Source organism: Echeneis naucrates, chromosome 4 (genome assembly GCF_900963305.1).
Source record: "Echeneis naucrates chromosome 4, fEcheNa1.1, whole genome shotgun sequence".
In the NCBI taxonomy this organism is placed as follows: domain Eukaryota; kingdom Metazoa; phylum Chordata; class Actinopteri; order Carangiformes; family Echeneidae; genus Echeneis; species Echeneis naucrates.
Window position 1 is genome coordinate 18,426,315 of NC_042514.1, and position 23,277 is coordinate 18,449,591.

The 23,277-nt window shown below is 41.8% G+C and overlaps 1 protein-coding gene across 1 annotated transcript in view; it reads left to right on the forward strand.

Annotated features, from left to right (window-relative positions):
- Positions 1 to 1,053: 1,053 nt before the first annotated feature.
- dnajc6 (DnaJ (Hsp40) homolog, subfamily C, member 6) overlaps positions 1,054 to 23,277 on the forward strand; it is a 29,633-nt gene continuing 7,409 nt past the window's right edge. Inside the window, exons 1-13 of the mRNA XM_029500238.1 lie at positions 1,054 to 1,276; positions 7,468 to 7,603; positions 13,128 to 13,177; positions 13,375 to 13,523; positions 15,075 to 15,197; positions 16,557 to 16,690; positions 18,245 to 18,439; positions 18,677 to 18,794; positions 19,515 to 19,594; positions 19,755 to 19,948; positions 21,232 to 21,258; positions 22,065 to 22,442; positions 22,845 to 22,988. Of these exons, the coding sequence (XP_029356098.1) occupies positions 1,054 to 1,276; positions 7,468 to 7,603; positions 13,128 to 13,177; positions 13,375 to 13,523; positions 15,075 to 15,197; positions 16,557 to 16,690; positions 18,245 to 18,439; positions 18,677 to 18,794; positions 19,515 to 19,594; positions 19,755 to 19,948; positions 21,232 to 21,258; positions 22,065 to 22,442; positions 22,845 to 22,988 (1,951 nt within the window). The remainder of the gene's footprint in view (positions 1,277 to 7,467; positions 7,604 to 13,127; positions 13,178 to 13,374; positions 13,524 to 15,074; positions 15,198 to 16,556; positions 16,691 to 18,244; positions 18,440 to 18,676; positions 18,795 to 19,514; positions 19,595 to 19,754; positions 19,949 to 21,231; positions 21,259 to 22,064; positions 22,443 to 22,844; positions 22,989 to 23,277) is intronic.

Here is a 23,277-nt window from a genome sequence, read left to right on the forward strand (position 1 = left end):
CAAAAAGCAGGCCATACAGTAGCACTGTAGCAGGAGGAGCTTTTTAAACAAGCAAGAGCGCTCCCTGTGTTCATATACACTTTTCTTCATTGGACTTGTGTTTTTTAAATAGATGACACTGAACGTTTTGCTCCTCTTAGGACACTTGTGATTCATGAGAGAGTTATGTCTGCTGATGTACACTCACACACGAGTGTCTTTGAAAATACCGCAATTTTGACTGACTAATGGCAGATGAAATAATTTGTCATCATGATAAAATTGACATCTTTAGGTCTTTGACCTAAATATGGGTGGACAAAATGAACACTTTAAAAACTTGAATTCTGCCGTCACCCCAAAATAGCCATGTCAGTTTATGTTGCTGGCAAAGTTCCTATTCATTTTCCTGCTTAGACAAGTGAGAATCTTGGCCTCACAACTAAAGACAAATATAATATCTCTATAATAATATACAAGCAGATTTTGCTACAATGTAAGGTAGCATATATATCTTTGTATCACTTATATTGCTATAATTTATGGCTAATAGTTAGATTATAATGGATTTTATGACACTTTTTGGCTTCATCATGTGGAATTTTTTTTGTTGTTCTTCGTTTTCCTTTAAAATATTTTGTTTTTGATCTACTTAAGTAGAAATGGACTGGACCACTGGATAATGAAATGGACTACTTGCGTGAACGATGGATGCAGCAATAACATAGGAGGACGGCGCGTTGGGGTGGATTTTCCTTTTACTCTATCGGGGGCTACAGCGGCCGCAGCGGTAGCGTCGTAGTGAAATGCGGGGCTGAGAAAAAAAGAGGAGGTGTTGGAAACGGAAAGAGAGAGAGAGAGAGAGAGAGAGAGAGAGAGAGGAGCACAGGCAGAGAGACCACCCAGGTTATTTGTTCCCACGGAGCACAGAGGAGGCCGGTCGTCTTCTCCTCCTCGGACATGCGGTGCACTCAGATGCCGCAGCAGTAGTAGCAGCAGCAGCGGCGGTGCAGCTCCCACATCTGCTATTTGGGGCTTCTTTTGTGTTTAATCCCTCTTTTGTGTCCTTCGGTAATGAGCTTGCTGGGGGCCTATAAGAAAAAGACCAGTTACGATGGCTACGAATCTTTGCAGTTGGTCGATAGCGGCGGAGATAGCTTCGGTATCGGCAGAGGGAGCAGCAGCAGCGGCGGCGGCGGCGGCGGCGGCGGCACACTCGGAAGCTCCATAGCGGCCACCCTCGGACCGAAGGCGGCTCCGCTGCGGGAGGAGGACTGCAGCACCATGGACAGCTCAGGTAAGAGTCCTCCAGTCCGCCTTCGGGGCTGCACGCTGTCAACGCGGCCTGCAGCCTCACCGAGGCGGCAGCCCTGGTTGGCACAATGGCTGCAAAAATACCCCCAAAGTATCCAGACATGCTAAGTGATCTACTCGGGGTTGTTTCCCAGACCCAACCGGACCTTCGGGTGCAAAATAAATGTGGACAAGCCAGTGTTTTTTGTGCATGACACGAGCTGCTAACCACTAAGTCTGAGTCTTCCTGTGAGGCAAAACTAATATTCATGCCCGGATATAGAGTTCAGACGGACATTAAAGAGTTTAAAAGTATGTTTCAGACGCTAAGGTGTCCTGAAGTATTTGCAGGTATCCATTGCCTTGCACCATATCATACAGTAGCGTAATCTGCATTATCAATTATTATGAATATCATACGATGAATATGTGTAAAATATTGAAGCATTCGTAAACAACCAGTTTTCCAACTGATGTTGATGAATATATAATAAAATCCCTCAAATCCTATTCACTTTTTTCATGTGGGTTTTAAATACTAAGCAATATAACCACTGGCTCATATGTGTGAGCTTAATGTATTCAGCTGAAATTCTAAGAGTGCTATAATTCATCCATTTATCTTCAATCGGATGACATAAAATTCAATCACAATAACTCAAATAACAATGAATGAGGCATGTGCCTGTCTCTGCCCTGTGTTCACCTCACTGCAGTGCTCTGTAGAGTCAGCCAGTCTTCAGGGATGACCATTTGTGTGAAACAAAAGAAGCTGGATGAAGAGGGTGGGTGGGTCAATGAGGGAAGGTGCTTGGGGTTGAGGATGTGGGTGGAGAAGAGAAGGGGGTGGGAGACTCCAGTGTCAGATGTCTGTTTGGCCTGCCAGGCTGGTCTTTTTGATGTACATGTGTGCCTGCTTCTGTGCCATTCACAAAAACCCACAGTTGAGGGGTAAAGGTTGGCACTCTAGGAGGAGGGAGACCCATTCAAAGGAACCATTGATCTTTCTGCCAAAGCTGAGAGCCATCTGTGCTGGTGGACGTACTGCGCTCTCTTTCTATGAGTAGCTGGACTCTCTGCGACTGTATTACCTGTTATAGTCTGTTTCACGGCCTCTCCTGGTGTCTGTATTCACAGAATCCGTCGCTGTAGCTGGCTCACCAGCTCACACACTCCCACGCCCATCTGGTTACTGACACTGAGACATGTAGACCGGCTAACAGACCAACAGGAAAGCAAGCATGCTAATTCACAGACATGCAAAGACATAGAGACAAGATACAATAGACATGAACGAAGGACGTTCAGGAGCAAAAGTATGTTTGAGTGACACTGTGGATATAATTCATTAATATCATATTCAACATGGGAAACAACACAAGGAAGCCTGAAAATTAGATGCACACAGATAATCTTTGGAGAATGAAAAAGTAACTGAACGAAATAAATAAAACTAAATTCGTCTTTGACATTGTTTGAAGATGATCCAATCAAATCCCTGTTATTCACGGAGGTTCAGAATCCTTATTTTGGCAATTAGGACTCAACATTAGGACTCCTATGGATAGGAAGTTATAGGCCAGTTTTTATAGTTATTTGTCCCGCAGCATGCTGCCTCTTATTTATGGTGGCTTATTGAAAAGTGTGATCTCTTTGGATATTTGATTTAGGATTTTCTCCTCCAAGAAGAAATGAAAACACTTTGGTTAAACTGCACACGGTTTACAGACAGCCTCAGTTTGTGAGGGGAATTGAAAGCAGCCACAGTTTCATTTTAAGTGTTTATGGAACCAGAGACAATCAATGTTGTGTGGTGTTAACTAGCTGGTAGCTGCAACTGAACTGGCCAAAGGGGAATCAGGAATCCAATTTTATAAGATTGTTTTAGTTCTGTAGCATGTAAAACTTCAGACATGAAGGCTGGAATATCATAACAAATAAGATCATGTCGTTTTTGAGTCAGTGCTAGAGGATTCTTATTTTACACACATTTCGAAACAGCAGCATCGTGGAATAGTGGTTAGGGTTGTTCCCCCACATTAAGAAGCTCACAGGTTCAATTCCCAGACCTGGGGCCTTTCTGTGTGGAGTTTGCATGGTCTTCCTCCCACCGTCCAAAGACAGCATATTTGGGTTAACTGGTGACTCTAAATTTTCTTTGAGTGTGAGTGGTTGTTGGTCTCTGTCTGTCTCTGTGTGTTGGCCCTGTGATGGACTGGCGGCCTGTCCAGGGTGTGTCCTGCCCTCGCTCAATGTGAGCTGGGATTGGCTCCAGCAACCCCCGCCACATGGAAATGGTTGAAAATGAATGAATGAACACATCTCAAAATAGGGAAGCGGTGGCCTTGCTGATATTGTTTGATGAAACCAGACTTTCAGTGCACCTTTTTCGTGAAAAATTCTTGCTAACTCACAAAAGGCACTGGTGTAAATCATAAAATCAATCATGGCTGACTTACAATCAGCTATGAGATTCAGGCTCCTCTTATTGTGGGCTCCCTGGCACACTGTCACGGCTCACCGAAGACTCAGCAGAAAGAAAAACCACAACACATAAGCCTTGTGATCAACATAGGAAATTTAGAATCCTGGTTGAATCCCAGTATTAGTGGGGCTCTCCATCTATTAAAACTTGGCAAAGCAATTTGAACTCAATGTGAACATAGTTTAGTGTACGCATGGCTCTGTTTAACTATATAACAGCCACCATGAATCTATTTTTTGTCACACCTTCTATCTGTCCTACCACCAGCCTGTAATAGCTTTCTTGTGACCACAAAGCAGTGTAATAGTCCTTTGGTTAAGCTGTATAATAGAGGATTAATCATACATTCCTTGTCTCATCAGCAGCATCTACAATTAAGCAGATTAGAGTCTGAGTTGACGCTGCAATCATTCAGGGCTCGGACGCTACAGTCCCAGGGCCAGGGCCGAAGGAGTGAGTGTACTGCAGCATGTTTTCCTGTCAAGCTTCATAGTTATACATCTGTTTCAATCTGTGTCATTCACACCAAGATGGATATAGAGGGCGAAAGGATTGGGGCTGTCGGAGGAGGGAGATATTCATATAGCTCACTGATCCCTCTGGACATAACTAGAACTGCACTCCTCTTTCCTTCGCCTCTCTCTCGTTCTCCCTCTGTTCTACTGGTTGATTCAATGAGAGCAGTAGGAAGCAGTTGAGAAGGGTTGAGTTACTGGCGATTTCTGTTTTGAGATTCATTTGAAGCACATTTATTCCTTCATCATCGCAGGTGCCCCTCGGCCTGTGCAGGTATGAAATATGATTGGCAGGTCCAGGCTGAGCTTTGGTTAGCTTTAGATTTCAAGGCAGGACTGGATCCAGGTTTTCCTGATACATCCTGTCATGCTCACTGACTGGGAAATCTGCGTAGTAAGTCATTTTAAAATAGACCAAAACCTACAGTGTTGCTCACAGAAGGCAGGAGTAGAGATGTAGCTTCTATTCCCCACTAGAAAAATTCTCACGAGGACTACAGTATTGAAGAAGTTCTACATTTGGGGAAATATACTTTACTCCTTTCTTGCTCCGAGGTAGATATTGATACCACCTTTCTGTCTGTACACAACATATGAACCTACCAGTAGTAGCACTAGTGAAAGTATTTCCCATTTTATTCCTTTGAATAAAATATCAAATAAAATATAGAATATCAAAGTTGAATGTGAAAATGCCCAAGGTTACAATACATAAAAAAAAAAAATAAAAATAAAAAAATGTATATATATATATATATATACTTATTTCATCCAGCTCGGGGCTAGCGGGGTTATCTTCTGTAAATCTAGTTTGAAAAACACAGAGCATGTTTTTCATCTCACCCAGTGTGGGCCTTCTGCAGTACAGACACCATGTAACCTTATAACCTTAGTTCTCGTAACTGTTGGGTAATAATTACAAAATTGACTCCTAATTTTGCTAGAATAGTGAAACCTAAGATCCCTTCATCTATCACATTTTACATTTTGATGAATCGGTTAAAGGAACTAAACTGTAAGTTTTGTTATCGCTACATAGCCAATGTTAACATTAATCAGGGGAGAGGTTTTGTGAGTTAGTCAAACTTCATTCTTGAACTCATCAACAGTTGTCCCCAACCATGAAACACAATGCCAATGTGAACACCTTTCCTTGTAACTTCTAGCATTAGCCTGTTCTGTCACTTTTGACAATGACTCACTGAGGGAGTCTGATGTTCGATGGGCGTCTAATGCTTTTCAGAGGGAAGCACCTGTCAAGCAACAATTGCAAGAACCTACTAGCAAGAAATCACTTTTTGTGGCAGAGAAACTTGCAAATAGCCACTTCAATAAGGAAACTTTTCCATTGCACATCTATGAAGTTTGCAGTCTCACATGAGATTGATATAGATATGAAAAAGTCACATCCTGGTATCCTGACTTTGAACCTACTGTGTGGTGTCTCCCGAATCTTAAGTCAAAGAGTCATGTCAAGTATACACGCTATTGACATTTTCTCAAGCCCTTTTGTTGATAACATGGTTGACATAAATATTTAATTCATTCATCTTCTACTGCTTTTTCGTTTCCCGGTTGTGGGGGCTGCTGGAACCAATCCCAGCTCACTCTGGGTGAGGGTGGGGTCCACCCTGGACCGGTCACCAGTCCATCACAGGGCCAACACACAGAGACAGACAGAGACCAACAACCACTCACTCGCACACTCAGACCCACAGACAATTTAGAGTCACCAGATAACCCAAACATGATGTCTTTGGACAGTGTCAAACCGACACAGGCACGGGGAGAACATGCAAACTCCACACAGAAAGGCCCCAGGGCGGGAGCTGAACCCATGACATTCATATTGTAGGGCAACAACCACTATGCCGCCATGCTGCCTTGACATAAACATTTGTCTTTAAATATTTTATTACACTTTTATGTTGTTCTGTGTATTGTGTATATATTCTCTGTAATGTAACTTGCTGAAACCGAGTTAACACAGGCAAAGTTCCACTTGAGTTTTGATCATTTCAGCGGATTTTATGATGTTTAGGAGGTATATTCCTCAGTGACAAAATTTAGTTGCAACTGCACACATCAGGCCTCTGCAGTCACGGATGAAAAGTCTAAATTTGGACCGAAGTGAAAAATTGTCTCAAATACAACACATGGTGAAAGATGACGCAAGAAAGAGAGAGAAGAGGGGTCAAAAATAGATAAGTAGAGACAGAGTGAAAGCAGTTGTTCTTTGAATACGTAGGGCAGCCAGCAGTTCTGTTTAGACAGATTCCTGTGTGTGAAATCTCCTTTGTAAGAAAGTCTGCTGTTGCATTCACTCTACATTCATCAGCACTGTACATACCGCCGTACATACTGTACGTAACTGTATCAGGCCGATGCAGAATGACACACAGAATAAAGTGAAAATGGCCAATTACCTGTTCATGTTAAGTTTTGTTTATAGTGACGATGACATGAAACAAGTTAGTGGCGAATAACATGACAGCATGTTATCATCCTGAAGCACTGGCCTTACTGTACCTCGATAACACGCTCAAATTCACCTCTTCCAGGAAACTGCAAGGTGAATGTGGCAGCCCAGCGTATAACATTGTGTAGCATTGTCACAATGAGGAATCCTGCTCTTGGAATTTTAGAGGCCCCTTTTTAAATGGGTTTGTCATGCCAGACTGACGTGACCGTAGAAATTTTCATAAAACAAAAAAAAAAAACAACCAAACAAACAAAAAAACCTTTTACTTTTCTGCCCTTTCTCCTCAAGATCTACTCAAAGAGCACCATGGAGTCACCAGACTAATTTATCTCAGGAACAGCACAGAGGGTTCCTGTGGACCAAAGTGAAAATGCTGGAAATGCAAGCTGTGGGTCATTTTAATGCTGCATCATATTAGATATCTGTAGATTTGTCAGCATTGCCAAGTTGCATCTCAGATGATGCTCCCACAGTTGTTGTGTATAGGTATATGAAGTGGAGACAGATCAACAAACGGATGCTGACTCAGCCACCGGAGTCTGTTCCAAAACTTGCTTTCTCTTTACAAACACAAACACGTACACACACCCGAAACAACTTCAGATGGTATGCACTTTATTTTGCATCATGTGTTCTCATCTGACATCCTGTAATACCGACACCTCTGTGCATGCTATTTGCCCTGGATTCTAATTTGCTGATGTCGTTCCCAGATATGGATGCCAATTACAGCGGAGGACTTTTGGATATGGTGAAGGGGGGTGCTGGTAAATTCTTCAGCAACTTTAAGGACAACCTAAAAGACACACTGAAGGACACTTCTACCAAGGTCATGCATCAGGTTGCCACGTAAGTGACTGCTGTTTTTTTTTTACATTTTAATACGGTCAATAATCACTCCCTAAGTTCAACCATATCATTGCCTCTGGTTTTAAATGATGGTTTGCAATTTTATTTGATTTTTTTTTTGAATGGACTGCAAAGACTGCAACTGAACGAGATGCTTGCCACAATGCGGCAATACAAGTTTTTGTTTGTTTTTCCATGTGATGTGGTGACTTTGACACAGAAAGCAGAAATTACTCAAAAGTGGGATTAGACGGTATCTAGATGGTGGCTCCGAGCTATGTGAGGAAGAAAACAAGAAAGCTAGTTCGAGTCTGGGCACCACAGTGGCTCATCTGGTGGAGAACATGAGACTTTTCTGCTCACTCTTTCTCTTAAGCTTCTTGCTGAAGCCAATCCCAGCCGACACTGGGTAAGGGCAGGGTACACTTTGGGCAGGTAGCCAGTCTGTTGTGTGGCCGACTTCCAGAAGAGGTTTTTTTTTTATACGTTGATGTTTTTGGTGACAGTGCAGTTATAAAAAGATTTCACCATAGGCCATCCAGCCATCCACGCTAGGCTTTAACCAAGTCTGGACTTGACATAAACTAGCTCTAATTTATTTGTGCTTCGGAATATCAATGAGGAAAAATGGTCTGCTTGCATTGTATTTTTATTTCTCTTTCTAACCTTCACTGTTTCACCCTGTCCTTTCCAAACAGATCAGGCCAGTTTTAAGAGGACAAAGGACACAGTTTGACCCCTATTGTTTGCTACTGTATACTGTTGCTTCCAGTTGTAATTAGCTTTTCTGTAAAGCCCAGGTTGGGAAGTGCCAAAAGGTCTAGACAGCCCTATAGTGCCAGAGCCAAGGTTCAGTGAGAAGACGACATGGCTTTTAGCTTGTTCATACCTAAATTACTGTGTGTTCACAAGGAAAACGGCTGGCCAGTTTAGCTCTGGCAACCAAAAACAGTTCATGTTTCTGTACTTATGACCTACAGATACAAGTCAAGCATGAGGAACATGACAAGAAAGGAGGCAGTATCTGCTGACAACCACTGTAATGCTTCTGCTGAAAAGCATATTCTTTTAAACCCGCACCGACCACACCACCTCTTTGAAAGGATTTCCTCTTACATTTTCAGAACTTAAACGATAACATAAAGGATGTGAGCTTTTTTTTCTAAATATATGAAATATTTAACATTATCTGCATCTGAAATGCTTGAAACTATTTTGGTGTGCATTCTACTGCCATACGGGTTGTATTAAAAATATATTTAATGTTGATTTAAGAAAATATCAGATAAGCTAAATAACATAAATTCTTATAAATGCAATTAAATTGATCAGGGTGAATTGAATGTTGCTTCAGTTGTTGATTACAATCTAAAGTGAATCTCCAGCAGATTTAGAAGGGAAACAGAGCTGCGTGGATGGAGGGATTGAACAGGGAGGTAGCCGAGTCTGGCACAACTCGGTCTTCCCAGTTTGTTTGTGCACAGGCATCTGCACAGAGCAGCACAAAGGGGTCTCTGTACTATCAGACACACACTCATGCACGCACACACACATAGCCTCTTTCACTATTGACTCAGCAAATTTGATCATGGTTATTTCTCTCTTGTGTTTCCCCTGTTCTGCTGCTCATGTCTTGGTAAACTCCCACTGAGCTCCTCTCCTCTCCTCGCCTCGCCTCGCCTCGCCTCGCCTCTCCTCACCTCTTCATGCTGTCTATTGCACCTCTCCTTTCTGAATTATTCATGGCAGCTCATTGTGCCAAATGGCCAGTGCAGTGCTGATCCAGAAGGATTCATTTCATCGGGGCCCAGCTTGTGATGGTGTTCGCTTGTGCGGACTGTATAGGTATTCTTGAGTGGGTGGTTGGAGATAATGGAGTGGTGGAAGTCAGTGTACTCCGGCAACTGGGTGACATAAATAAACAAGCATCACATTATATAGTATAGTGGCTTTAAGGAGCGGTCGCAAGCATGAAGGTAGCATTTCATAGTATCATAACATCAGGGTTAAGTTCTTCATTCATTCATCTTCTACTGCTTATCTGTTTCCGGTCGTGGGGGGTGCTGGAGCCAATCCCAGCTCACTCTGGGTGAGGGCGGGGTCACACTGGACAGGTAACCCTAACCCACCCTGACCCCAACACACAGAGACAGACGGAGACCAACAACCACTCGCACTCACACTCAGACCAATGGACAGTTTAGAGTCACCAGTTCACCCAAACATGATGTCTTTGGATGGTGGGAGGAAACCGGAGTACCTGGCGGAAAGCCAACAGTGCTAACCTGCCCGATTTTGTTCTTGCACATGACAAGTAATCTTATCAAGCATTATTTGTTGGAGATGGTGAAATGTCTTGGAGGGTAATGGCTCTTTTCAAGATGTTTCAAACTTGTATTTTTGCATCTTTCTGTTGGGTGTTTTGATTAGATGAGATTCCTGTATTGTCATTGTAAAAAATACAATGACATTTAATTTCACCACTGTAAAAACGGACCTCAATAACTAAAAAATAAAAGCAATATGTTTTAAATAAAAAACATTCAGATTTCACTTAATCACACACACACTCAGCAGGTACACAGAACCAACATATGCTGTGAACATAAATAAACATCTATTATTATTGCCATAGCAGCATTTAGTGCAGTGATGGCTTTGGGGTAAAACCTGTTCAAGAGTCTGGTGCAGCGTGTTTTTGGTTCCCTGGACTGTCTGCCTGAGGGCAGTCACACCCTCAGTCATATTTAACTGCATCCATTGTAGGAAGAGAGATTTAAGGTTTTCTAGGTTAGCACCTTAGAGACAGTTTCATAGTTTATTGATAGCAACTGTTGGAACACAAACAAAAGCTTGTTTTAAGGTTAAGCCTTTTCAAACATACAGTAGATGTTAAACGGGCCCATTTTTCACTTCACAACTTGACTTGGTTGGCCTTTCTCCGCTTATGCCTAATCCATGTTCAAGGGGAAAGGCTGTTCCTGAATTATTTAAAGCATCCTGCTTGTTTGTTTAACTGTTTGAAACCAGTTTGCAAACAGCACTCGACAATGTGTTCTTCCAGCAGCTCTTCTGGTTCTGTGAAAGGCACCGTGCTCTTGGTCTGTGCCTAGGCTGCCCAGCCTCCAGCCTCCCACCCTGTCATCCATCTTCCATCTTCTACCGCCTTTCCATTTCAGGGTCATGGGGTTGCTGGAGCCGATCCCTGCCAACGTTCCGGGCGAGGGGCAGGGTCACCCTGGACAGGTCACCAGTCCATCACAGGGCCAACACACAGAGACAGACAGAGACCAACAACCACTCACACTCAAACTCAGACCTACAGACAGTTTAGAGTCACCAGTTAACTCAATCATGATGTCTTTGGGCGGTGGGAGAAACCCACGCAGGCATGGGGAGAACATGCAAACTCCACACAGAAAGGCCCCAGGCCGGGAACCTGTGGGGTGACAGAGCTAACCGCTATGCCGCTGTGCTGCCCCCCCACCCTCTCAGACATACATTAATCTCTGTAGTTTCCTTGTTTCATAGTTTTGGTTTCTCACTGGTTTTCATCCATCCTCGCATTTGTGCTCATTTCACTATCCTTATACAGATGATGTCTTTATCTTTTTCTCTATAATTATATAAATAATAATTCATGTCATTAAAATCAAACAAGTAAGTGGACTTTAAGATCAACTTCAAGAAAATGTATGTAGTTTTGGCAACATTTTTGTCGAGAGTGAAACAAGTTATATCCGACCCAGAAGTCAGTGGGCTGGAGTGCAAACACTATCTGGGCCCTGTGCTACTTCACATTTAGTTCTTCCCTACTCAAACTATTAAATATGAAACAGATTTTCCTGGGAGGAATATAGAGAGTTTAAAGCTAATATCCATTTGACTCTGTCTGTGTACTTCTACTGATGTAACCTTGCTTCAAATGGCTTTTGTTCCTCTCATGGTTATTTTCCAATAAGGAAACATAAACATCAGACAGTATGAGGCGAGTGCTCGTAGATAGCTGTGTTGTGAGCGTGTTATATGTCACTCTTCTGCCCTCTGTGTGTTTATGTGCACAGCAGTGCACAGCAGGGTTTTTATCGAGAGCATTGGCTGATCTCCAGTTGTTATAAATTAGAAAGTGATGGCACATGACAAACAATAGGTGAATGAAAATATATAAAGCAGGATTCGCAAATGTAAAGACACTAACTGTCAAAATTCCAGAGGGAAAGACTAATTGGAGTAAACATCAAGAGCTTTGTAAATTTTGTGCATGTTGCTATTGCTACATAGTCAGCATTAGTATGGCTGACCAGCAACAAACTGAATTCCATGCCCAGAGCTTTCTCCGATAGTGGAAAGCAACAGCAACATTATATCCTGTCTCTATCACTTCTTTTCCTGTGTCAAAGTTAGCACACCAACCACTTAGCTGCAGTCCATCTTGTCTTGATAGTGACTCACTCAAGCCTCCAGTCTGCCCTGAAGATGTAGTGCTGCTCTGAGAGCATATAACAACACCTTGTCTCAAGTTCTGCCATACAAATTCTACTATAAATCTATGAAATTGGACATGTGAACAACTTTCCAGAAGAGTGCAGACATCATTTGATGACCATTTTCCATCATAAAAGGAAGCTTTTCCCTTCATTTGCCCTGACTGGCTGCTATCCACAGAAGGTCAGGGAGGCTGGTTATTGTATAGTGCAAGGCTGTTGCATGACCATGACCATTTAAGCCTGAGACCTGAGCTGCTTTTCTACTCTTAGAGCCCAGAAGCTATTTCAGATGTAAGCAGGTAAACACAGAGCATATGATTTGCCCAACACTTTATTTCTGGGACAACAACAAAGGGTAAGAAAAAACAGTAGAAATGAGATTCTCCTGTTCCACTTCCTTAAAATATTTTAATAAAAATAATTTTAACGCTCTTTTCTTTAAGTGTATGATTGCCTTTAATGTCATACTGTGGTGCTGACAGTCTGCGTTTCAGTCTGTGAATTTACGTCATTGTCAAAATGGAGGATGCAGGGACGCCCCAGCAGTCTCCTCCCACCTTTAGCTCTGATGAACTTAGGAGTGCACTTGAAAGCAGACCAATTGTTCGATGAATTACACAGCCAGGTGTAGGACAGCCCAGCTATTTGCCACTGACAGCATTGTTGTAAATATCTTTTCGAATCCACTCAGAAACGAGTTGTAGTTCTTGGACATGCAGCCTGTGTGAGAGGCAGAAGAGTGGATAAAACTATTTGTAGGGGCATTCATGTTTTGATTAAAAAACAAAAAATTCAATTCGGATTTAACATTCATTGAGAACGCAGCATTTTTGACCATCTCCAGTGAAAGCTTAAATGATCAACTACACTATAGATTATACTGTCAGATACCTATAATGCAATGCAAAAGGGTTGTGAAGGTATAAGCATAATTTGCTTGTAAACTTACATCCTCTTGTTACCCATCGACTTCGTTTTGTAAGAGTGGTATGAAAAAAGCTGGTGAAATATTTTAAAGGTTTATATCTGTGCTTCAGGTACACTAAAGGGGAGCTGGATATTGCCTACATCACATCACGAATCATAGGTAAACAAAAATATCTGGTTATTTCTGCATGATGTTTGGAGCATGTATGCGTTGTGCATGTCGTGTGCTGTCAGCATTGGAAGAGAATGTGGCCAGTGAGATGCAGTTTAATACGCTGTACTGAAACATATTTACCAACTGAATATGAAAGTCTTCAAAATATATTGTCCAACAGCTGATTTTTTTTTTTTCCCCAGTTATGACCTATCCAGCGGAATCAGTCCAGATTGGTTACCAGAACCACGTGGAGGACATCCGCTCCTTCCTCGATAGTCGCCATGCCGACCATTATACTGTTTTCAACCTATCGCAGCGCAACTATCGCGGCGCCAAATTCTCCAACAGGGTGAGTGTTTGACACTGACTCGTCCCGCCACAGATGACATCATGTAACTACTTGTTAGTGGTTGTTTTGTTTTCACGTCCTGGAACATTACAACACTAGTGTGAGGTATGTGGAATTAGTTAGAATTTGACTGCTATCTTTGGTCTGCCAGTTAACACTGATGGATCATAGCTATGTCAGCACGCAAAGGGAAGCCTTTAAATAGATTTGTCCAAACAGCAACCTCTGTGAAGCTTCTGTACAGCGATGCAAACACCAGTTCCTCCAATGGCCACAGGACTGCCTCCAAAAGCGACAATATGAAAATCCAAACATTTTCTGCAGAGATAAGCTTTTTTACACTTTGGCAAAAAAAAAAAAAGAAACAGCTAATTTCTTCTTTTGTGATAACTCTACGTAGAAAAAACTTTCATTGAAGTGGCTGGTATAAATTTAAAATCGGCTTAAATATATTGTCTTGGGCTATCACGTTAACAGTGAGACACTCCCAAAAAACTCGGAAGAATACGGGTGATTCATTTTCACAGAGTTTATTGGGATTCTTGTGAAACTGTATTAACAATACAACAACGTAGCTGTATTATTAAACAACATTTGGAACAAATAAACATGTTCCAACAGTATCTGAGCAATCCAATTTCAGTCAGCTGATGACTGCTATTGACAAATATCTCAGCACAACTATAACTGAATACTGTGTGGAAAATTCCCTTCCTGTTTCCCAATATGCATTATAGAATGGATTTACCAAATCAGAAGAAGAAGAAAGGAGAATATCAGCCCCTTATCCATCACCTCATCGAGTTGGTTGTAGCTTCCAGTTACTTGTTTGGTCAAGCAAATTTTGAGAAGAATATAAATTTTTTAAGCATCTCTGTCTGAGGTTTAATGTTATCTGCCTCCTTAAAACACATTTTAGCCTGATATCAGTATGCACACTATAGTAGATCATTTCATTCCTTAAAAAGAAAAAAAAAAATCTTACTCCTGGCTCTCAGTTTCAAGTGTCCCACCTTGAATAGCATTTGAAAATAAAAATTCTGAAAATTCTGAAATCATATGACCCAAATAAAAAAATTTGGCACTTTTTTGCACAGCTGGATTTGGACTGAAGTGGGGGCACATGCTAGATATCCATCGATTCAAGACTGCCACCCTATGGCAGTAACATCCAAGGAAGCTGAGGAGTCAAGCTGTAGCATTAACATGGCCAAGACGGCCCCCTGTCTGCTTGTGGACGTCACTGTATCTCCAGCAGATGACTCATTATGGAGAGCGGTGTGTTGCTTTGCACTGCTTCTGCAGTGCTGTTGCTAAACTCCACCTCTTCTTTCTCCTCTCCTTATGATTTTTTAAAAATCTTCTTCTTGCTTTACCAACGCTTCTTTTTCCTTTTCTCTCTTATCACTCATTTATCTGCCTCCCTCTGGTCTTTTTTCTCTTTTCTCCTCTTTTTTTCCCCCGCCTTCTCGCTTTATTTCTGATCCCATGGCTGTCTCTGTCTCTCATTCTTCCTCCCCCTCTTTTTTCCTTCTGCACCAACTTCTCCAGGTTTCAGAGTGTAGTTGGCCTTCTCGCCAGGCTCCCAGCCTTCACAACCTGTTTGCTGTGTGCAAGAACATGCACAACTGGCTCAAACAGAATCCCAAGAATGTGTGTGTCATCACTTGCTCGGTAAGAAAATAATCCAATGCCTTCATCACATTTGCCCGTTTTGTCCCGCAACACTTCCACACCTTTTGGGAAGCTCAGTCTCAATTTTTCTCTGATCTGGTTTCGACACAGTGTTGGAAATATACAGCCACAGGACAGACTCAAATACACCCGAAATTCCCAAGATCCTCTCTAACATTTTTTCCTGTGCAACGATGGATTTTACACACACAGCATTACCAAAACATTCAAACGTTAGTTCTCAGTTTGGCTGACACATCAAATACTGAGCTTTAAAAAAACATGATCTAAAAAAAGTCTACACTGAAATCTCGTCCAAATTGCACGTGACCGAGATCAATAAAACGCCAAATGAAATTGCCTTTTAATACACCTACTGCATTGGTGACACACTAGTGCTTTGACAGCTAAAACACCAAGGCATGTGTATTTCCTAACACATATACTGTTGACCACACCCACCTTGAAATATTTAATGAAACGTTCTCTCTGTTCTGAGTGAGTGACAACACGAACGTCCACTGGCATCTGCTACAGTGTGTTATTGCCAAGTCACTGTGCCTTGGATGTGGTCTGGCAAACTGCTCCGTCTTGCATAATCTTCAACAAACAGTTTCTTTCTAAAAAAAAAAAAAAAATAGTTTTCTCAGCTTCAGATCACAAGAATGTCTTTGTCTCCCTGTAACCTGAAATGAACTAGACCAGGGCAAATTTGAATTAGTGAATACTGTGATGCCTTCCAAATGATGGTCCTTGTCTCCTGAAGTTTTTAGGCATGGGCGCAGAAAAGAAATGAGACTTCTTTCGGCATCTGACAGCTGAGAACACACGGTTAATACTCAGCTTTTATTCAATTTAATTCCAGTCGAGGCAGATGCCCCCCCCCCCCGAGCCCGGTTCTGCCCGAGGTTTCTGCCACTTAAAGGAAGTTTTTCCTTTTCACTGTTGCCAAGTGCTTGCTCTTGGAGGGATCTGTTTGGTCTCTTTAACAACCCCATAAAGAGTTTGGTCTAGACCTGCTCTGTGTGTAAAGTGCTTTAAACTGTTATAATTTTGTGCTGTTTAAATAAATTTCCTTTGCTTTGCTTTGCTTAATTTTCCTGTGACCAAAATATATACAGTATATATAAATATACAGATATCCAAATCATATGTTTTCCTTTGTGGATAAAAGAAAATCTCTGCATGTTATAAATTGTTTCTTGTCTCTTTTTTCCTCCAATGAAAACAAACCACAATCAGCTCATATGGTTCAGCAGCTGAATCATCATGCTGAGCTGTGCGAAGCTTTGAATTTCAGCAGAGAATTCAACCACAGACCTGCAAAGACTGAGCGTCTTCCTTGTTGTCTGTTTTTAGGATGGCCGTGCTCCTTCAGGTGTTTTGGTCTGTGCCATGTTCTGCTTCTGCCATCTTTTCAACAACCCAATTCCTGCCATGCAGTTGCTCAGCGCCAAGAGACCAGGTTCAGGCCTCTGGCCTTCGCACCGCAGGTTTGCATTCACTGATGAGCGTGGGTGCGAGCAAGATGTGTGGGGAAGTGAGAGGAAGGAAAGGGTAAAGTGCAGGCAACTGTGACTCTTTTGGTTGCGCCTCTAAACACCTGTTTGAGACTGATTATCTTCCAGTTTCCATAAAAAAAATAATATAGATACAGTGCTCTGGAGCGCTCACACATTGCATTTTACTTTGACAACACATTAAGAAAAACTACTGCAAGAATAAACACATGGGCTCTGCAATCACCGTGTTCACAACACAACCAAAGTCTTGCTGAGGACTTGAAAGACTGATGCACAATGGTGGGGTTTTTGAGACAGGCATTTATTTTAATTTATTTTTTTTTTCCTCCATAAACTTTATTGGTTTTCAAAATCTGGCCCAACAAGGCCACGGTTATAAAAATAAAATCTTAAGATTGAAAAAATAATGCAATGCAATACACAACACAATATAATGTAAATTACCCAAGGCAGTTGGCAAAAAAGGAAGTCAGGGTTCCACTTAGAAATCAAATTGCTTAACTTCTTGCTATCAAGGCTTCTTTTGTTTAAATGTATTAGTGTTTTCTTGAATGTCACCATTTAATTTGTGAAAACTAAGAACTGCAGTCTGATATTATTGACTGCATCAATGAATACATTGTATAGTTGTTATACATCATTAAAATTGTTTTACTCTGCATTATAATTCCACATTTGACATTGTCAGTTACTCAGTTTGGGGCGTGAAGGCCCTTTTCTAATATCAATTTAATGGCTTTGCAAATGCTAGTTTAACAATAAATTGAAGTGCACACATGGTGTAAAATTGATGCAGTGCATTGAGCTGTCAGGGCCACCGTAGTTAGAAGCTCTTTCATGCCATCAATATGTTCCACCGTCAGACATGTTTATTTTCCTGCCTAAATATTGTTTTAGATTCTGGTATGAACGTATAATCCCAGACCATTTCTTCTTACAGTTGGCAGGTTACTCAAGATAAGTTAAAAAAACAAAATGTGAGGTCAAATACCAGAGCCAACCTCAGCCTAAACTGGAATCCCTACCTGCAGAGCCGGCACACGCCCATGATGATGAGCTTGACATTTTGCTACCCTTCAGTCAGCAGCAGTAGCAGAACTGAACTAAAACATGACCTAGAACGAGAAATCTTTATTGTCTCGCAATCACACAATTCCATCACGTTAATTACCAAATAAAATAACTAAACCACACAATTCAACACATTGCCAACACATTTAAAAGTGAAAACACGACTGGGAAATGTTGAAGAATGTACCTAGTCGACTGTCTATTTCTTTATCTGTCTTTAGAAATGCAAGATGTTTCTTACATTGATTTGCCCGCACCTACCTGGATGTGTGTTTTCTCTGGTGTTGTTGAGTATATTGGGTCTCACTTGGCCAGTTTATAACATAAAAAACTACGCAATCCCCCTAAAAACCCCTAAAAAAAACCCTCAACAACCACAGAAACAAACAGAAGAACAAATGCAAGGATAAGCAGGTTCAAATAATGGATTTGTCTTTCTTTGTCCTCGTGCAGGTACATAGGTTATGTGTGCAGCATGGTATCAGAGAAGCCCAGTCTACCCCACTCCAAACCCTTGGTGATCAAAGCCCTCACCGTGAGTCCGGTTCCCTGCTTCAACAAGCAGCGTAGCGGCTGTCGGCCCTTCTGTGATGTTCTCATTGGAGAGACAAAGATCTTCACCACTGCGCAGGAGTACGAGAGGATGAGGTAGGGACTTGAGCCCGCTGCTTACATTAATGCCAAACACGATACGGAACACCTTGGTAAGGGAGTCAGAAACACACTCTTCTTGTTTTTTGCTCTTTTCTCTTTCTTTTCATTTCATGATCTGCATTTATTTATTTATTCTTTGCCAACTATCACATTTGTTCTCTTGCCTTGTCCTCACAACTCTGCCATTCCCTTCCTCCATCTCGGTCTCTGCGTGCTCTTCCTCCCCGCCAGAGAGCACAGGGTTCAAGAGGGAAAGGTGGTGTTCCCTCTGGGTGTCAGCGTCCAGGGAGATGTTGTGGTGTCTGTGTACCACATGAGGTCGACCATTGGAGGACGTCTACAGGCCAAGGTGCGCTTTATGAGAATCATTTTTGGGACCCTGTAAAGTGGACAAAGTCGAACCCTAACAGCCTCATATCCTCATACTGTCATGCTGAACCATTCAACTGTTTGAATATTTTTGCACTCTCAAAAGACAAGCCATAAAATCTCAGGAGGAAACAAGTTACAAAGAGCTTTTAATTGCCTGATGTTCTGAGAAACATGTATGAATTGAAACTAAAGTAATATACTGCTAACTCAAGAGATGGAATCTACTTTTGCTCATCACCTCAGTTTAATTCCAACAGCGTATTTTCCTCACCGTTCCCCATTGTAAAGGTCCAGCTTGTACGGGTTACAGCTTCGTTTGGAAGCACTTTCCAAAAGTCTAACTGGTCCTCATACAATTTGGGGAACTTTCCACTTCTGAATCTATTCATATAAAACAGCTGAAGTTGGCAGACATCCTTACAAGCTGTCAAACTGTTTATAGCTAACTTTCCCAGAGAACTGGATCACAGAAATTCAGCCAAAAAGTAAAACGTTAGGATAGTAGAATGCTGGCAGAGCTCTTAAAGTAGACCAAAGCTTTAGAAAAAGAAATCACCAAATTTACGTTTCATACAGATGAGCCTAGCCCAGTGTGCTTACAGATATAATAATTGATGTTGTTTAAGACTAAAGATTCCATGTAGTGCATTCAATATAATGGCGTCAAAGGTTAAAAACCTTGTCCTGATTTTATTAGGTGTCCAACACCCAGATCTTCCAGATCCAGTTCCATACTGGATTCATTGCCCCTGGAACCACCATGTTAAAGTTTAACAAGTAAGAACATTTCATTTAATGACACGTTTGAACAGGGCAGAAAAAAATAAAAATAAAATGAAGCCCCACGGATCCAAAAATAATTTCCTTCAATGCTGATTTATAGCTACTTTCAACATTTTTTTTTTTTTTTTACTATACATTTTATTTCTCCTCTCAGACCAGAGCTTGATGCATGTGACTCTCCTGAGAAGTATCCGCAGCTGTTCCATGTCATACTGGATGTGGAAGTGGAGGGGGTGGACAAGCAGAAAGACCTCACGCCACCTTGGGAGCAGTTCCCCTGTAAAGACCTCAATCCCAGCGTCCTTTTCTCCTGCCACCAGGAACACCAGGATGCCCTGGCCATTGCTGGTACTGGAGGGGATAGGGCTCATAATCATCGCACATATTTGGTCCATTCACTGACCCATATTTTCGCCTTCCTGGTTTAGTATTTATTTTCAGGTTTCAGTGACCAAAAAATACTAAAACCACCTCAATGTAGTTTTCCATCTCCTCTCTCAGGCGGTGGTTAAACACAAAGGAAAGGGAGAACACCTTACTGAAGAAGAAGACACATATGGGCAGTGAACATTTTAATTCTTTCACAGGATTAATGTAGATCCCGGACTTGCATCACAGTCAGAAGGAGACAGCTTACTTTATAAAATGTGGGACCTTTAAATACTCTATGATTATTTAGAAGACTTGTATAATTAGAAACACAGTGGAAAGATATAATCACTGAGCTGGTGATCAACCCACTATTTTGTATTTTTTCTCTAGAGGTCAGGTAAAGTAAAAAAGCAAAAAGATGAAATCACATAAAAGCAAGTCTATGAAAATGATTTAAAAGAAGTGACTGACTGTGCTAACCCCATCTCCTCAGGCAGTCAATTCCAGAGTTGAGGAGTTCTGATGGAAAAAGCGTGGTCACGTATAGATTTAAGCCTCAGCTTTGGAATGACCATTACGGCCCTACCTGAGGATCTAAGGCTGTTTACCGACTCATAAGGTGTTAGGACTTCAGATATGTAATTTGGTGCCAGGCCCGTGGCAAGCTTTAAAAGCGATCAGCAAAATCTTTAAATGAATTCTAAAACCAACAGGGAGCCAATGGAGGGAAGAACGGCCAGTGGTGTGATGCTGTTAAAGCCAGCAGGAAGGCTAGCTGCTGTATATTTGCTTTGTATTTTGGAGTTGTGGGTGAGACAGAGACCTATGATCTAAAAAAAAAATTAAGGATGAATGATCATTTCTAGATCCGGTTGTTATTAGGAAGGGTTTGATTTTTAAACTTTTGAAAAGTAAAAGCAAGCGTAGGCATTGGTAATGGCAGAAATGGGATTTAGTGGGTTAAATAATACAATGTGAGATTTTGAGGTTGAGCTATTCACGCTACCTCACACAGCTTCAGCCTGAGTTTGTAGCTTTTGAAGTTAGCAGTTTCATGAGTGACACGCACACAAACATCCAAATTCATTATGTGTGGACATGCTCATCTCCAGATTTTTATGCACAAACGTGTGACATGTTGCATGTCAGGAAAATAGAATAGTGAATAGTAGCGTAGAGAAGTACATGCAAAAACTAATATACACATGTTAACACAGAGGCAAAGAAACTAATGTGACTTTTATTTTTGCTCCTGCAAGATGAGATGGAGGGCTTGGATCTGGAGGGTAAGACAGTAGCGGAGTCCACAGATCTGAAAATGTTCAGGACAGTGATATTAGTTATCCAGGGCTTCTTTCAATTCAATCACACTCATGTTTGTGAGGTTATTTTATTCAAATATTTATGGCCCTCTATTGAAATATTGCTCAGCTAGCTCCATTTATGATCCGGACTGAATTGAAATGAACCCTGTACATGCTATGCAGCGATATATCATTCTGGTAGAATTTTTTATGCTTGCCTCTGGCATAAATATCCTAAAAATTCATTTCACATTTGAGATCATTTTACTTTTACAACATGTTTGTGGATGTGGAGGACTGGGAAAACCGAGCACAGATTCCCAGCATGCATACTGAAAGAAAAATGAAAAATGCTCTACCAAGGTGAAATATTGCTGAATTATAGCTTGTGTAGACTTTCTCCATGTCTTGTACCTCCTTTAAAAGTATATCCTTTAAAACTACATGTTCTATTAAAGTCTTTTAAATAAGGATTACTTGTGTTGTTATATTAGTTGAATTAACTAGAAGCAGTTACACACCTGTTGGCAGACTGCAGAGCGTGCGGCCCACAGCATTAGGGTGATAGCTGGCGCTTGTAGCAGTGATAACTCGTTTAGTTGTCAATGGCCTCCTACAATTCGCTCCTACACTTTCTCCCTTTTGCTCTTAACCTGCTCTGTGATTCAGTTGACCCCAAATAATTCCCTATGTCTCATCTGTTTCATTCACCGACGTCTTCGCTTTCCATGCCTAAGTCTCACGTCCCTGCCTCTCTGTCTCGCTCTGTCTGCCTCATTTTCCTGCAGAGCCAAGCCGGCCCCATGGAGGTCCAGATGGTCGGGGACACGGTGAGGAGAGTGAGCCCTCTGATGATGAGATGCTCTCTCTCTCCAGCCAGAGAAGCAATGCCAGCACGACCCCCCAAAAACTCGACCCCCCTGCTCCAGCGCCTGCAGCACCTGCACCTGCTGAAGAAGTGGATCTACTTGGCCTGGATGGGGAGGAAATCAACCGCCCCTGCCCCTCAACGCAGGCCCCGACTACTGCCGCTGCAACCACTGATCTTTTAGGAGACTTGTTTGGGGCTCCACCTCAGCCAGCCAGTGGGCCTTCCTCCACCCAGTCCACGCCACATAAAGTAGTGCCCAACACTGCGTCACCATGTCCCTCTCCTGCACCAGCAGGTGAGGTAATAAGGTTGAAAGCACTGCAACTGCAAATGACTCCATCTGTGATTTTGGGCAAAGCATACGTACACTACTTGCAATCAGGACTTCAGCAGATTTCTAAAGACTCACAGAGCTGATCAGGCATCAAACTTCACTCTTAATCAAAAGATCCAGATACTAGCATGATAATATCTTGACATTATTTTGTCAAATTGAACACATACTGTTTTGATTATGACAATTAAGGGATCTGAAAAATCAGTTACAGGTCACAGGTTCCAGATTAATTTCAAAGTATATCATTCAAAGAAGTCAAAAGGTACCAAATGTTCTTCAATGTATGCTAGAAAATAAAATCTAATGAATAAACTTTGGGTACGTAACAGACGATAACAGACAATGTTTTGTTTCTCTCAGCATTTGACCCCTTTGGGACAGGCCCCATGCCTAAACCTCAGGATATGATGGGTTCATTCCTCGGACCAGGTAATGCAGGTCAGCCAGACCCATTTCTGCATGCTGCTCGCTCTCCATCACCCACCCTGCAGCCCACTTCATTGGGTAAGGCATGCTTCTCCTGCTTTTCTGCACACTGTCTCACAGCATTATGGATGTATTAAAGACTTTTCAAGAGTCTGCCCAAAATCAGGTTAAGGCAGCTGCAAGTCTGCAACCATCATTTATTTATCCAAAGTAGAAACATGCGATGAAAAGTACAATTTTTGAGATTTATGAGACACCACTGTGTTCCCTTTTATATATTTTTTAAACCTTGTGCAGACGCTGCCTTTGCAAGAGATTGCCTTTTTTTAATGCTGCTGTGTTTGACAGTGTGTGAGTTTGCATGATA